At 37.2% G+C, this 13,965-nt stretch overlaps 1 protein-coding gene across 2 annotated transcripts; it reads left to right on the top strand.

The window, feature by feature from the left end:
* Positions 1–55: 55 nt before the first annotated feature.
* LOC112559797 (protein Red-like) lies at positions 56–13,234 on the top strand. Of its 2 annotated transcripts, none has more exons than XM_025231206.1 (13): positions 56–714; positions 1,177–1,243; positions 1,488–1,583; positions 2,594–2,653; positions 3,300–3,369; positions 3,731–3,822; positions 4,545–4,591; positions 5,075–5,232; positions 5,461–5,557; positions 5,881–5,935; positions 6,845–6,928; positions 7,191–7,346; positions 12,776–13,234. In XM_025231206.1, exons 1-13 carry the CDS (start codon positions 705–707, stop codon positions 12,915–12,917), a joined length of 1,134 nt encoding a protein of 377 aa, XP_025086991.1. In that variant the 5' UTR covers positions 56–704; the 3' UTR covers positions 12,918–13,234. The 2 variants fall into 2 exon arrangements, with proteins under 2 accessions (XP_025086991.1, XP_025086992.1); XM_025231207.1 differs by lacking the exon at positions 12,776–13,234 and adding an exon at positions 7,442–7,524.
* The last annotated feature ends 731 nt before the right edge of the window (positions 13,235–13,965 follow it).

Raw genomic sequence — 13,965 nt, 5'->3', positions numbered from 1 at the left:
GCAACATTTTGCTATTCTGTTGCCATAATAAATAAATATTTGCTCATTTGTTAAAATCTCGCCGGAAGTGACGCTACGCTACGTGAGTGCGCATGTTACTTTCACTTTTGAGCTTAAGTCTGTGATTGTAGCAGCAATACTTGCATTAACAGCGGTATTTATGCAATAAGCGACTTAAATTACAATCATGCCTGAAAGTAAGCATAAAGTATTGTATAATATTATTAACTTTCGTAGATCAGTGTGGAAAAGTTGCTTTCGCGTTCACAATTAGTAAAGTATTGCAAGTGTACCCGGACTGACTGACCCTCGATCGCTAACACCCTAGCACCTAACTACATGGGGTGGAGCCCGTGGAGGAAAGGAGGCTGAGTGGACGAGCCGCTATTCCACTCGCTAACACAGTCTCAAAGCTCTACTGCCATACCAAGCTGTTTGTACTGGACAGCTTGGGCACTACGTCGACCGCTGTCCGTCTCGCGCCGCTCGCGCGACCACGCGTGGGGTGGAAGGGGATGCAGGGTGGAGGGACCAAGCACTGCCAGCGGTACCTGCTGACCTAATCAAACGCTCCCGCTACAGTTAGAAGCGAGTGTGATCGTCCTTTCACCACGTGCTCTCACAGTTGAGGTGGTTGTCGTCTGTGACTGAAGCAGTATTTGTATTGCACGGTATTTAGGCAGTAAACGACATAAATTGCAATCATGTCCGAAAGTAAGTATATTATACAGTTGTATCATTATTAACTTTCGTAAAGCAGTGTGGAAAAGTTGACTTCGCATTCAGTAAACAGAGTATTCCAAGCATTTTCCATTCATCGGAAATAAGTCATCATACCTAACAGTGAAAAGAAGAAAACTTGCTAGTTCTAAATGTTACATATGCAGATATGTGCACCACCATAGCGCTAGTTTGTTTATTTGAATTTCAGGATCTCGATCATGGCTTATACATGCAGGTTTTGGTTTGTTTTTTTACAGGATTCCTTTTAGGGAACTTAGCAGACTAGATATAAAGGTTCGACTGTGAATATTTCACTTGCAGAAGCAGCATGTCAGGACAGTTTCGATCATTTGTTTTCTGCACTAGATTGCAATGCTAACCAATCTAAGTGAAACTGTTATTACTGAAGTAATATTTAATTGCATCATTGCAATAAGCCCGTCACTTTTGCAGGAGAAATGAACATGTTTTCTAATCCTCTGCTTCCCATTGGGCTTGAAGATGACCACATGAAAGATGTGTAAGTAGTGATTGTCAATATGTTATTTCTTTTATCGGGTGCATCACCATGAACTCTGTTTAACTTACACAATATATATATATGATTACATAAATAAATTGTGTTAGCGAAGTCAGTTTGGATCAGGGAGAGGTTAGGTGTAGATTGTGGATTGTGAATTCTTAGTTTTAGATATTTTAACAAATGCTTTTATGTGTGGATATGAGTGTGTGTAAATATTTGTGAAGAATCATGTTTTTTTCAGACATCCACTAAAGAATGAAGATTTCCAGAAGATGTTGATGACACCACTTGGGGCATCAAATGTATTGACTGCAACTATCAGCCAAGCAAAGCGAAGGTGAGCATTTAAATATCAAAAATTGTAAAACGGAAACAACTTAAGCTACTAAAACTTATAAAAATTCTTTATTCAGATTGTAGTATACCTACATAATTTTCTCACAAGCGACTAGTGAAATGTCCTTTGATCATTTTCTTACATTTCGCTGTGGTAACGGGTCATTTTGACTCGAAACTATATTGCCTTACCCATATCAACTACCTGCCTGTGTTGATTTGACCTTTTCATGACCATATGTTCCCACGTAAGACCTTATCATCCTAACACCAAATGTTCAACTCATGTCAAAAAGACCAATCAGTCACCAGTTACTAGTAGCTAATTATGTCAGACATTATCACCAGAACCATTTGTTGTTCAAAAACTATACATATGCAAATTCATTTGCCTATTTCCAGTAATGCCATTCGTTGTTCAAATATTAAGATGCCATCTTATTAAACAAAAATGGGTGGTCTGTAAATATAAATCAATAAATAATGGAAGAATCTGTAAAGCAAGTCATTCAGAATTTTAGAAATGGATACGCATTAGAACTGCTGAAAATGACAATATAATGGTATTTATTATATTTTAATTCTAACAAATGTTCTGATAAAGTGCTTAATTAACTGTCACTTTATTTTGTACATATTATGTTAATATTTTTGTTTTTTCATGCTTATAAGCTAACATCATCCCTGTTTAGTTGCTGCCTTTTATCTGTTTTTACTACAAGAATAAAAAGATATATTTCTTACATCCTTTAAATGTTTAAGTAATTCTTTTTTAAAGTGGTGTGTCACTTGCGGCTGTCTTTAATGTACTTTCGTGCCAGCACTGGCAATCTAATGTTCAAATGGCTTCTTTTTTTTTTTACATAGTGAATGAGTTAAGGAGTATTCTTAGAAAAACCTCATGTTTAGTTTATTTGAATATTACATTGAGCAACTGTTTTATTTCAATTTTCTCATGAAGAGACAGCATGATTTTTATAAAAAAAAGTCCTATTTGTTAAAATTATGTAGGGCAGAGTTCAAAGTAGATAAGGAGGAAGATGCTGCCACTATGAGGAAAAAGAAAAAGAGGTGAGTTTCTGTTCTCTGTTTTTGCTAGTGGAGGGTGCGACATGAGCTCTATAGATGACTTGATGCTGTCAGATATCTAAATAGTATTTAATGTTAAATGTTTATATAACTGTTTATGTTTAGATAAAATAACAATGAAGTGTTTGTTTGTACCTGTCATGTATAGGATCTGCTCTTAGAGGACTAATGGGGTTTTTTCCTAATAATCGGGCAGAGCATAGCGCATGATACTGTTTCACCAAATCTAGGTGAGTACTCGCTTCTATTCTTGAGATGCACATTAAAAAATCGCCATGCATAGAAAAATGTGGCGGCTTTAGCAGTATGTGGGGCCCTGGGACGGTTGCCCTAGTCACCATCCCTAAAGGCCACCTGTGATGTCAACCACATGATAGTGCATAGACACAGTAATATTTTGGAGGCCCCAGTAAATGAGAGAGTCGGTAATGTGTGTTAATAAGGGTGTCATGTATCACGAGATCAGAAGATTTGGGGAAATAGTGCCTTGAGCTTTACCCCATCCTTATAAAAAAAACTCTGCACCCTACTCGTCCTTTAAATTTACAGGCTTGCAGAGAAGGATCACTTACTATTTGGACGTTGTCAATAGTTATGTAACTTGAATAGTCTTTTGTGTTTTTTTCAGCTACTATGCTAAACTTCAAAGAGATAAAGAAGAAAGGCAGAAGGAGCTAGCATCAAAACACAAGGACAGAGTATGTTTATTTAAGTTTATCGCTGTTGTATTTGGTACACATTTATTGAGTGCAGACAGTACATACCCATTGTCTTCTGGTGCACATATATTGAGTGCAGACAAAGGATATATACTTTAGTCCATCTGTGATTTTTTTTTTCTTGTGCATATATATTTAATGCAGACAATAGTATCTGTCTCAAAGCCAGCTGGAGGAGACTGGTATTTTAAACTCTAAAGAGTTTGTAAAAAGAGGAAGATTTAATTTTTTTTTTTCATCGTTCAGTGATGTATTCAAGTTCTCATTTTGAAGATACCCCAAATTGTTAAAATGTAAGTTATATATATGTTGGATTGAATAATGTTTATTTTATTTTCAGGCAAGGGAGCGATGTGGTGGTCTAAACAGGGATGAACCAGAGCAGATGAGCACAAGGGATGATTACAGGGCAGTGGCTCCTGATGCGAAATCGTAAGAGTATCATGTTCCTTCTTTGTTGATTTTCTTGTTATTCTTGCTGATTTCATTCTACATTAATTTTCAAAGCTTTAACAATTTTGTAGTAGCATTGCTGATTACATTCAACGTGTTCAGTGTAAAAAGTAGTTATTATTATTTCAACATTAATCAAATAGTATTCAACGGCAGTGGGATTGTTAACTTGTTCTGTCTGATGAAAGTCACCTTTTCTTCGGTCTCTACCCTAAGTGGGTCTTGACTGCTGTAGTTGAGCAGCTGCACAGCTCAATTGGTAGAAGTTTAGCACACCAGACTGGTCTTGAACTGTCTAGAGACATAGAGGTCTATGTACAGGATCTTCCCCTATCACATAAAAGAATGTACACAATGCCACATGAGTACTTGCATACACAGAGAGTGCTATTTAGAAAGTCATTCCTATACATGCATAGACATATAAACACATCCACCTAGTAGAGTGTGTCATTGTGGGGAAGCTGCCTTAATATGGCTACAGATAAAAGAAAACTGATACAGACTTTTACTAGCTTTTTAAATTGTAAATCACCTAGCAAATCTTTAAAATAAAAATCATGAGATCTCCTTGTTTAGAATGTTTGATTGCTGTGAAAAGGTCTTTTTTTGGGACTAGTGACTGCATCCCCACTCTGTGTGTGTATATATATGTGTGATTTGAATGAGGTGATTTAAACGATGGTTGTAATGAAATTCAGGGAAGAAGAGGACCCGGAAGAAAAGATCGAGTTCAAAACAAAACTGGGTAAGTGTGAGCATCATAATACAAGACCTTGTAAAGCTGAAATGTGGGAAATCAGAGAGAAAAGCTTACTTATCTAATTCGCATTCAAATTCTTTTGGTTAGGTTAGTTAACACATATTCTTGAACATTTCAAGAAGCCTTCAGATGACGGGAGATAAGAAACTCTACTCCTTTGTTCTATTTCTTAATATAATGGCATAAATCAACTCTTTAGCAGTGATAAATCAGCACTAAGAATGTGAAGGACAAAAAAAGCAGTTAACGATTATAGATTTTTATTTTAATATTTGGTATTATTTTAATAACATGAGGAAACCTTCACATGATTATGGTTGACTGCCAAAGCATTAGATGTTACTACATCCCTTGAAGAAAAAGCAATTTTTTAGGCTTTTTTTCGTTATTTTTTTTTATTTTTCTGGATCTAGAATTGTGTGTGTGTATATATACAGTTTGGAAATATGCATTTTATGTTCTTACCAGGGTACAACATCTATCGCACATTATTCAAAAACAAAATCCCGCCACATAACGAACCTTTTCTCCCCAAACGGATGGCATGTGCTGTGGACCTGGAAGATGGTAATTTTGACATACCAAGTACCATCATATGCAGCAAGGCTGACAGTCCAAGCTTGGAGGTTAGATGTCACTTTATTTTTTTGTGTGTCCTTCTCTAATCAATTTTTATGCGTCACTCGTTCTCTGTAATCTTACTACCATCTGTTAGAGGGAGAAAGTGTGGAGTAACTGATGGAGAAGTGTGTTTGTAAAGCAAATCACAAATCCTTTTGCATTATGAAATAGACATACAAGCGGAACCAAAGTTTGTTAAAAAAAAAAAATTGCTTGCTGATTTGTTTTCTCAGAACACCGCAAAGTTGACAACACAGGACCTTGTTATCAACAAAGTGATACAGATTTTTTCCGATCTACGGCTAGGCAAACGTGAACTCCAGGAGAAAGGTGGTTTTTGAGCAAATTTTTTATGTTGATATGTTTCTATTGAACTGATGTTACAAGCTAGCTTAAGTTAACTATAGCCCAGCCCTTAGATTAAGGGCATTGATATTTATCAAGAACAGTTGACAAAAAAAAAAAAAACAAAGCAGACATATATTGAGCTCATTGTAAAGTATTGTGCGTTTCTTGTTTAATATAGAGCACCATTAATTAAATGTTAGTAAATCAAATAAAGTCCAAAGTTGAAACAGTTGCCCGCACAAAAGTAATATTTTTAGTAGATGCCCTAAAGCTTATATTTACTTGTCTTATTTGTTTGCTGCCAGGAAAACAGAAAGAGGATGACAAGCCTAAAGAAAAACCTGTGGGTGCTGATGAAAGGTACTAATTAAAACGTCATACCTAGTTATTGATTTCCATAAGTAAATGCGCCTCTCTGGCACAGCCCTAGGCTGTTTCCACTCCTACCTGTCTGATAGCACCCAGTCCTTTGTGTCGACAGCTTCGCATCAGAACCTTCTGCTGTGCTTTATGGAGTGTCTTGGGATTCAGTACTTGTTTACTTGTAGCCTCTTGTTTACCGCCTATGTTCAGCCACTTTAATTGGCCCTGTGATCCATCATTTTGGCATGAAGTATCACCTGTGCAGACAATACTCAGCTCCTGGTGTCTGGCACAGTTTGCCAACTCTTGAGTCTGCTCACCAGTACTGTGCAAACCATCAACCTCAAACCCTGGATATTAAAGAACAAATTAAATCTCAATGGGGAGAAGACTGAAATCATCCAGATAGACTCTGCACATTTGTGATGACTACATCATGGTCTCTTTCCCCACTGCCCCTGGTCTCTTATGTAGTAAAACAATATGTGTGAGGTCTGGAGACCACTTTATAAGGCGGCCCAGTGGCATAACAGTCTGTGCCCCTCCACCACCACCTTACTAGTGGAAGTCATGTCATTTTTAATATGAGGATTTATTAATCCATAATACGTCACGAAAGCATTGATATTTATTAATCTCTAGTTTGTACTACACACCTTGGCATACACATACAAAATCAGATAAGCATTTCATAATTTTGGTAATGTCAGTACCATAGCACAAAACTTCCCTTTCTTGTTATGTTTCATTATTTTAGTGTAGAGGGTTGACTAGAGGGCAGTGCGTTTGTTATTTGTATTTTCTTTTTGTTTTGTGTAAAGTGTAAGAATATCATACAATAAATTGAATACCATGTTTACACTCTTTAAAAGTAGTCTTAATGGTAACATCTCATTTGCATTCTAGGGCGGCAGCCAAAGCCAAAGAGGAGCGACTCAAAAAGCTGAAGGCAAAAACAGAGATTGACAGCTTCACTGAATGCTACCCTGGGTAAGCAGAAATTTTCATCATCTGTGTTGCAAATATTTTTAAGTTTGGTCAGGGTTCTGTTTTACAGGAACTGATGTCTGTTATTACATTGTAATCCTCTGATCTGGTAATGGAATGTTGATTATATTAATAAGATGCTAACCATTCAGAATGGTTAGGGAATATTGTAGGCAAGGTTAGGCTGTACACACAAGCAAATAAAGACAGGCAAGAAGGAAATCACTTTTTTTTTCAAAATTGATAATTGATGATGGCTGTGCAGAATGATGGAATCAGCTGATGCTATTGACGACTCTGATGAGGAAGCAGGCTACACAAGGAAGGACCGCGGCAGCAAGAAGGGACCAGTTGGACGTTGGGGCTTTGACACGCAAGAAGAATACAGTTCCTACATGTCTAGAAGAGAAGATTTACCAAAGTCAGTAACTTTCTTAGTAGATTTTCTCCCAAGTTTGTATCATAAAATATTTTTACAGTATGCGATAGTTTCAAATTGGTTTGTGTTGCATTCAGGGCAGCCTTGCAGTAAGGAATGAAGATGTCTGATGTCACGTAAATCACGTATAGTTGGACCCAAACTAGACAGGAACTTAAACCAAAGCACAGGAGGTCACCGAGAAACTAAAAGCTGGTGATTCACAGAAGTAAATATTAGTTCCAAGCAACTGGAAAAGATTATGAATACAACCAGATCAATATCTTTAGGTGGTTGCAAAGCCCAAATATTTGCTGGTATATTGTTCGAAAATTGTGCCATACATTTCTTTCGCTCATTCATTTTTGTATTAACTGTGTTTTGCTTGAAACCAAATTGTCTGTTGTTTTGTCTTTGGTCGCTAGTCAGCCAGAGTGGCGGGTATCACTTGTTTTTGGTTATAGACTAAATTGAGGTCAGTGTAAAACCTGTGTAGAGAGGAGATACTGAAAACAAATTAGAAAATTAAATTGCATTTTTTTTTAAACCAAGATGACATGAATGCAATGTCGGTAAAAATTGAATCTCAAACTATTTTGTGGAACCACGTAATATATGCTAAAAATTTAATTTTAAGACACAAATTTGTGAAATATTTTAAGTTCGTTGACCTAAATATATACTAAATTTTTCTGTATTTTTAAGACAGATTAACAACCAATCCAACTTTTTAACAGCAAGCTGTAGCACCATATTGGTATCGAACCTGTGTGATTTTGGGTTTGGATGCCAGTAAGCACAGACTCCACAATCTCATGTAGAGAGTATCATCAGCCTTATCTGTTTGACACACTAAGTAATCCTCTTGTTTTGGTATTAGGGGACTTATTTAGGGGAAAACCTTCTCTTTCGTCTTCACCCCATTGTAATTAGGAGAAGGTAAGAAATAAATATGACTTTCATGTTTTTAGTTATATATTAAAAAGATTCCTGCATTCACTAAAAGAAATTAAAAGCCAAACGCGTTTTGTCAGTTCATTATTCTGTTAAAGAGCGTTGTAGTTTGCCAGTATGTCATTGCGAATGCTAATTAAAAACAAGGACAAGGTTTTCCAAACTGATTCCAAAAGAGATTCAGCACAGTCCTGAAGACATCACACATGGTCGCATCATGCAAATGAACGGCTGGTAGCCACACATCTCGTGTTTACCTGCAACCATCAAGATTTCATTTGCATGACTAAAAGTCTATTTTGCATTATTAGTCTTCATTATTCTCTATCTAGAGATGTCCTTACAGAAATTTTGGATCAAAAGTAATACTGAAAAATCTGTATATTCATGAGGCCTGTATCCGAGGGCCTTTTTTTATGCAGTGGTCACCAGCCCTTAACCATTACTCTGTTTAGAGTGAGCTGTGCTAGGACCAGCGCACCTTTTTTCTTTTTTTCTTAAAGTGACCTAATCTAATAGTCTTATCACTTATTCCATGGGACTGAAGTACTTGAGAGTTGTTTATGTGAAAGGGTTCAAAGTGAAAGGGACTCTGCTCGGTCCTAACAAGGACGTGCATGTCATTGTTCCTGTTTATGAAGGCACTAATGTTTTACAAATTTCTATCATGGCCTGCAGGGCCACGATAGTGTCCTGTCAAGCAAAAATAACAGGAGCATGGGATCGATAAAACGACAATATTGATTTTTCATAAATAATAATCGGGACAGACTGATCAATAACAGCAAAGAATCGGAACCTCGAAACCTAACTGGCACGAAATAGCTGATAAGTCTAAGAAACATCGCTATAGCGATACATTATCTTCCTCCCATTATAGTCTACACCAGCTACCAGATAAAAGTCAAGGTCGACTTAAACCTTTAAGGGAACATTTCTGATGAGCAGATGTCTTTGAGAGGGCCGCGAACTTGTCATGTCCCGCTTACCAAAGTCTCGTTCCTATCAATCATTAATCACCATCATCAGCTGGTTGCCTGGGGTAAAAGACGCAGCACCATATGGGTATCGAACCAGAGTTTAGATACCAGTGTTGTCGCCACTTTATCTACAGAGGAAGGACTTACTACTTTATACTCACGAGCGTTTCTCACAAACACTCAATTGGTTCTTTTCAATCAGTTTGGCGCTTGCTAGTCACTGTCGTCGACACTGATTTGGATGCCTTCTCAAACTCTATTTGCCAAAACAAAAAACAACTAAAAAGTCCGAACATATCAATAGAATTTATAGATAAAATAATACTGACTATACCATACATACAAATGACAGCGTACTTCAGCTTTTCTTAAGAGCTCGAGTGAAAGATGTTAACTTCTCCTTCCGATTGTCGGGAAACCGCCGTTCTGTACTACAAGTTGGTCGCGCATGCGACACGTGGAGTTCCTATGTGTCCCTCAAAGGTCGGAGGTGACGACCCGATTCATCAACTGTGGATCAAACGGGGACACATCACGCGTGGCAGTACCTGGCGACGCCAGCTCGGATTGGAGTTCCCACGTGCGGAAAATACCGGCGCGATGAGTGTACACCCCCAGGTGCGGTCGACAAACACGGGTACATTAGAAGTGGATACACTGACGAAGACCACGAACTAATATCCCTGGACTGATGGCAGACGATTTTTTTTTTCAATTAACTGCTAAATCGAGGCATGAGACAAGAAAGCTTCCGGTTTATTCACATTTCAGATTAACTACTAGAACGAGGCTAAGTGTTTGTCTCGGCAGACAGACAGCATTCCACCTATACACGTCCTTGGGAAAACGGTTCTGTGAGTTTGTGCTGCTGTACCCTTAAGTGATACCCGAGTCATCTTGCAAGTGTAAAAGAATGTCTTCCTACATATTGCTGCAGGAAGGTAAGAAGATTGTAGTCATTGTCTGTATTTTTCAAAACTGAGAACAGCCTTTGTTAGCAACTAGCATCAAGTGCGCAGAGTACAATGGATTGGTATCCATCGCCCAGACCACGCATTCTCTTGACGGTTTGTAATAACTTTAAGCACAGCATGTCTATAAATTAACAATAACAATTTCTGTAGCACATTTCCAGCATTTGTTTAAAGCGGCTTTCACAACTGACGACAGTGGTATGAGTGACCTGCTGTTTTGTCATATGCTTCAAGTTCAATGAGAGCCCACACAGCGACCACAGTCTCTACAAATAATAATAATGAGCAAAGGAAAAACAGTCAAAATACAAGTCGACAAAATTTTTAATTTAAAAGATTATTGAAAAAGAAAAGCACGATTGTTTGCCATGGTAAGACACGCTCTCTGCACGCGCATTGTGAAGTAATTTTTGTGAAGTAAAATGGTGGCTAAAACTATTCGCATGGTTCTGCTTAAAATATGCAGGTGAACTAGTGTATCTATATTCTATGTTTGAATAAAGTATCGTGACTCCTTTCGGTAATATTTGACTCACTATCTACTTAATTGTTTCATCTGCGATTAATTCGTCTCTGACTCACTTAATCATCTGGGACAAATTAACTTTTGTTGTGGGCAAAATGATTTTATTAACAGATTGCATATTTTGGTTTGTTTTTTTTTTCAAGAAGAATTCCTTTTAGGGAACTTAGAGAGCAGCAACTTATCTAATTCGCGTGCAAATTCTTTTGGTGATGTTAGTCAACACATTCGTGAACATTTCAAGAAGCCTTCAGATCAAGGGAGATAATAAACTCTAGTCCTTTGTTGTATTTTTTAATATCATGGAGTAAATCAACTCTTTAGCAGTGATAAATCAGCACTAAGAATGTGAAGGACAAAAAAGCAGTTAACGATATAGATTTTTATTTTAATATTTGGTATTATTTTAATAACGTGTGGAAACCTTCACATGATAATGGTTGACTGCCAAAGCATTAGATGTTACTACATCCTTTGAAGTAAAAGCAATGTTTTCGTTTTTTTCGTTATTTTTTTCTGTATCTAGAATCGTGTTTATATATTTTTTGTGTGTATGTATATATAGTTTTGAAACATGCGTTTTTTGTTCTCACCAGATTGCAACCTCTATCGCGCATTGTACAAAAATGAAATCCCGCCGCGTAACGAACTTTTTTTCCCCAAACGGATGGCGTATGCTGTGGACCTGGAAGATGGTAATTTTGACATACCAAGTACCATCATACGCAACAAGGCTGACTGCCCAAGCTTCGAGGTTAGATGTCACTTTGTGTGTGTCCTCTAATCAATTTTTACGAGTCACTCGTTCATCTTACTACCATCTGTTAGAGGGAGAAAGTGTGGAGTAACTGATGGAGAAGTGTGTGTGTGTGTGTAAAGCAAATCACAAATCCTTTTGCATTAGTAAATAGATATAAAAGCGGAACCAAAGTTTATATAAAATAAATTGCTCGGTGATTTGTTTTCTCAGAACACCGCAACGTTGACGATGAATGACCTCGTTATCAACACAGTGATTCATATTTTTTCCAATCTACGACTAGACAAACGGGAACTCCAGGAGAAAGGTGGTTTTTGAGCAAATCTTTTATGTTGATATGTTTCTATTGAACTGATTTTACAAGCTAACTAAAGTTAACTATAGCCCAGCCCTTAGAATAAGCGCATTGATTCTTATCAAGAACAGTTGACAAAAGACAAAGCATTCATGTATTGAGCTCATTGTAAAGTATTGTGCATTTCTTGTTTAATATAGAGCGCCATTAATTAGATGTTAGTAAATCAAATAAAGTCCAAAGTTGAAACAGTTGCCCGTACTTGTCTTATTTGTTTGCATGCAGGAGAACTGAAAGATGACAAACCTAAAGAAAAAGCTGCGGATGCTGATGAAAGGTACTAAGTAAAACATTATACCTAGTTACTGATTTCCATAATTAAATGTACCTCTCTGGCACAGCCATAGATTGACAGCTACACTGAATGCTACCCTGAATAAGCAGAAATCTTCATCATCTGTGTTGCAGATAATTTTTAGTTTTATCAGGGTTCTGTTTTACAGGAGCTGATGTCTGTTATTACATTGGAATCCTCAGATTTGGTAATGAAATGTTGATTATATTAACAAGATGCTAACCATTCAGAATAGTTAGGGAATATAGAAGGCAGGGTTAGGCTGTACACGCAAATAAAGACTGGCAAGAAGGGAATCACTTTTTTTCAAACTTGATAATTGATGATGGCTGTGCAGAATGATGGAATCAGCTGATGCTATTGACGACTCTGATGAGGAAGGAGACAACACAAAGATGGACCAGGGCAGCAAGAAGGGACCAGTTGAACGCTGGGGCTTTGACATGCAAGAAGAATACAGTTCCTACATGTCTAGAAGAGAAGCTTTACCAAAGTCAGTACTTTCTTTGTAGATTTCTCCCAAAGTTTTGTATCATAAAATAATTTTACAGTATGGAATAGATTTCAAAATTTGGTTTTGTTGCATTTCAGGGCAGCCTTGCAGTATGGAAGGAAGATGTCTGATGGTCGTAAATCACGTAGAGTTGGACCCAGACTAGACAGGGAACTTAAACAAAGCCACAGAGTCACCGAGAAACTAAAAGCTGGTGATTCAAGGAAGCATAAATATTAGTTCCAGCAATTGAAAAAACATCAGGATACACAGATCATATGCTGTTGGTGTTTGCAAGCCTAAATATTTGCTGGTGATATTTTTTTTCTGTAAGTTTTGTTCCATCTTTTCTTTCGCTCATTCATGTTTGATTATTAAACTGTGTTTGCTTGATAACCAATATTGTCTATTGTTTTTGCCTTTGGTTTCCAGTCAGTCCAGAGTGGCGTAGTATCACTTGTTATTGGTTATAGACTATATTGAGGTCAGTGTAAAACTTGTGTAAAAGAAGAGATACTGAAAACAAATTAGAAAATTAAATAAATTAAAAAAAAATTGAGATAACATGAATGCGATGTCAGTAAATCTTGAATGTCAAACCATTTTTTAGAACCACATAGTTTATACTCCGTACTAAAAATTTAATTCTAAGACACAAATTTGTGAAATATGTTAAAATTTCTTCACATATGTACACTAAATTTTTCAGTTTTTGTGGCAGATTAGCAACTGGTCCAGCTTTTAATAGCAATCTTCAAAAAGAATTAATAATCAGGACCGCCTGATGAACAGCAGCAAATAATCAGAACCTCGAAACCTAGCTGGTACCAGCCAGTTCGCACTATACCGAGTATACAGAGATACCTGTCTAAAAGACATACTCAGCATGCGACAACAGCTGTCCAGACGTTCCTGTAGTCGGACACCGCATACTCAGTATAGTGACCAGAAGGTTAGGGTTAGTAATATTATGCATATAATATTGTAATAATATAATAATATGTAGTCTGTCCACCGCATACTCAGTCTATTTCTCACAACGAGGTACCGACATCAAAAATCGGAAGAAGTCAAACCGACACTTGGTGAGGGTACCTCGTCAATTTTTTTTTTCAGTGCATGCGGAGTTAATACTTGTTGGAAGCTGGAGTATAAAGTCCGAGACTTTTAGCCACTCGACAATCTCATGTAGAGTATCAACCTTATCTGTTAATGACACACTAAGTAATCCTCTTGTTTTGGGATCTGTGGTTGATTTGGGGTTTATTTAGGGGCATACCGTCTCTGT

The sequence above is a fragment of the Pomacea canaliculata genome, linkage group LG3 (assembly GCF_003073045.1).
Source record: "Pomacea canaliculata isolate SZHN2017 linkage group LG3, ASM307304v1, whole genome shotgun sequence".
NCBI classification, from domain to species: Eukaryota; Metazoa; Mollusca; class Gastropoda; order Architaenioglossa; family Ampullariidae; genus Pomacea; species Pomacea canaliculata.
Note: the sequence above shows the minus strand (reverse complement) of the source record. Positions and strands in the feature narration are given on the sequence as shown.

Coding starts and splice junctions, on each gene's coding strand:
- LOC112559797 (XM_025231206.1), top strand. Junction 1,584..2,593: donor ATCAGCCAAGCAAAGCGAAG/GTGAGCATTTAA, acceptor AAAATTATGTAG/GGCAGAGTTCAAAGTAGATA. Junction 3,823..4,544: donor GTGGCTCCTGATGCGAAATC/GTAAGAGTATCA, acceptor AATGAAATTCAG/GGAAGAAGAGGACCCGGAAG.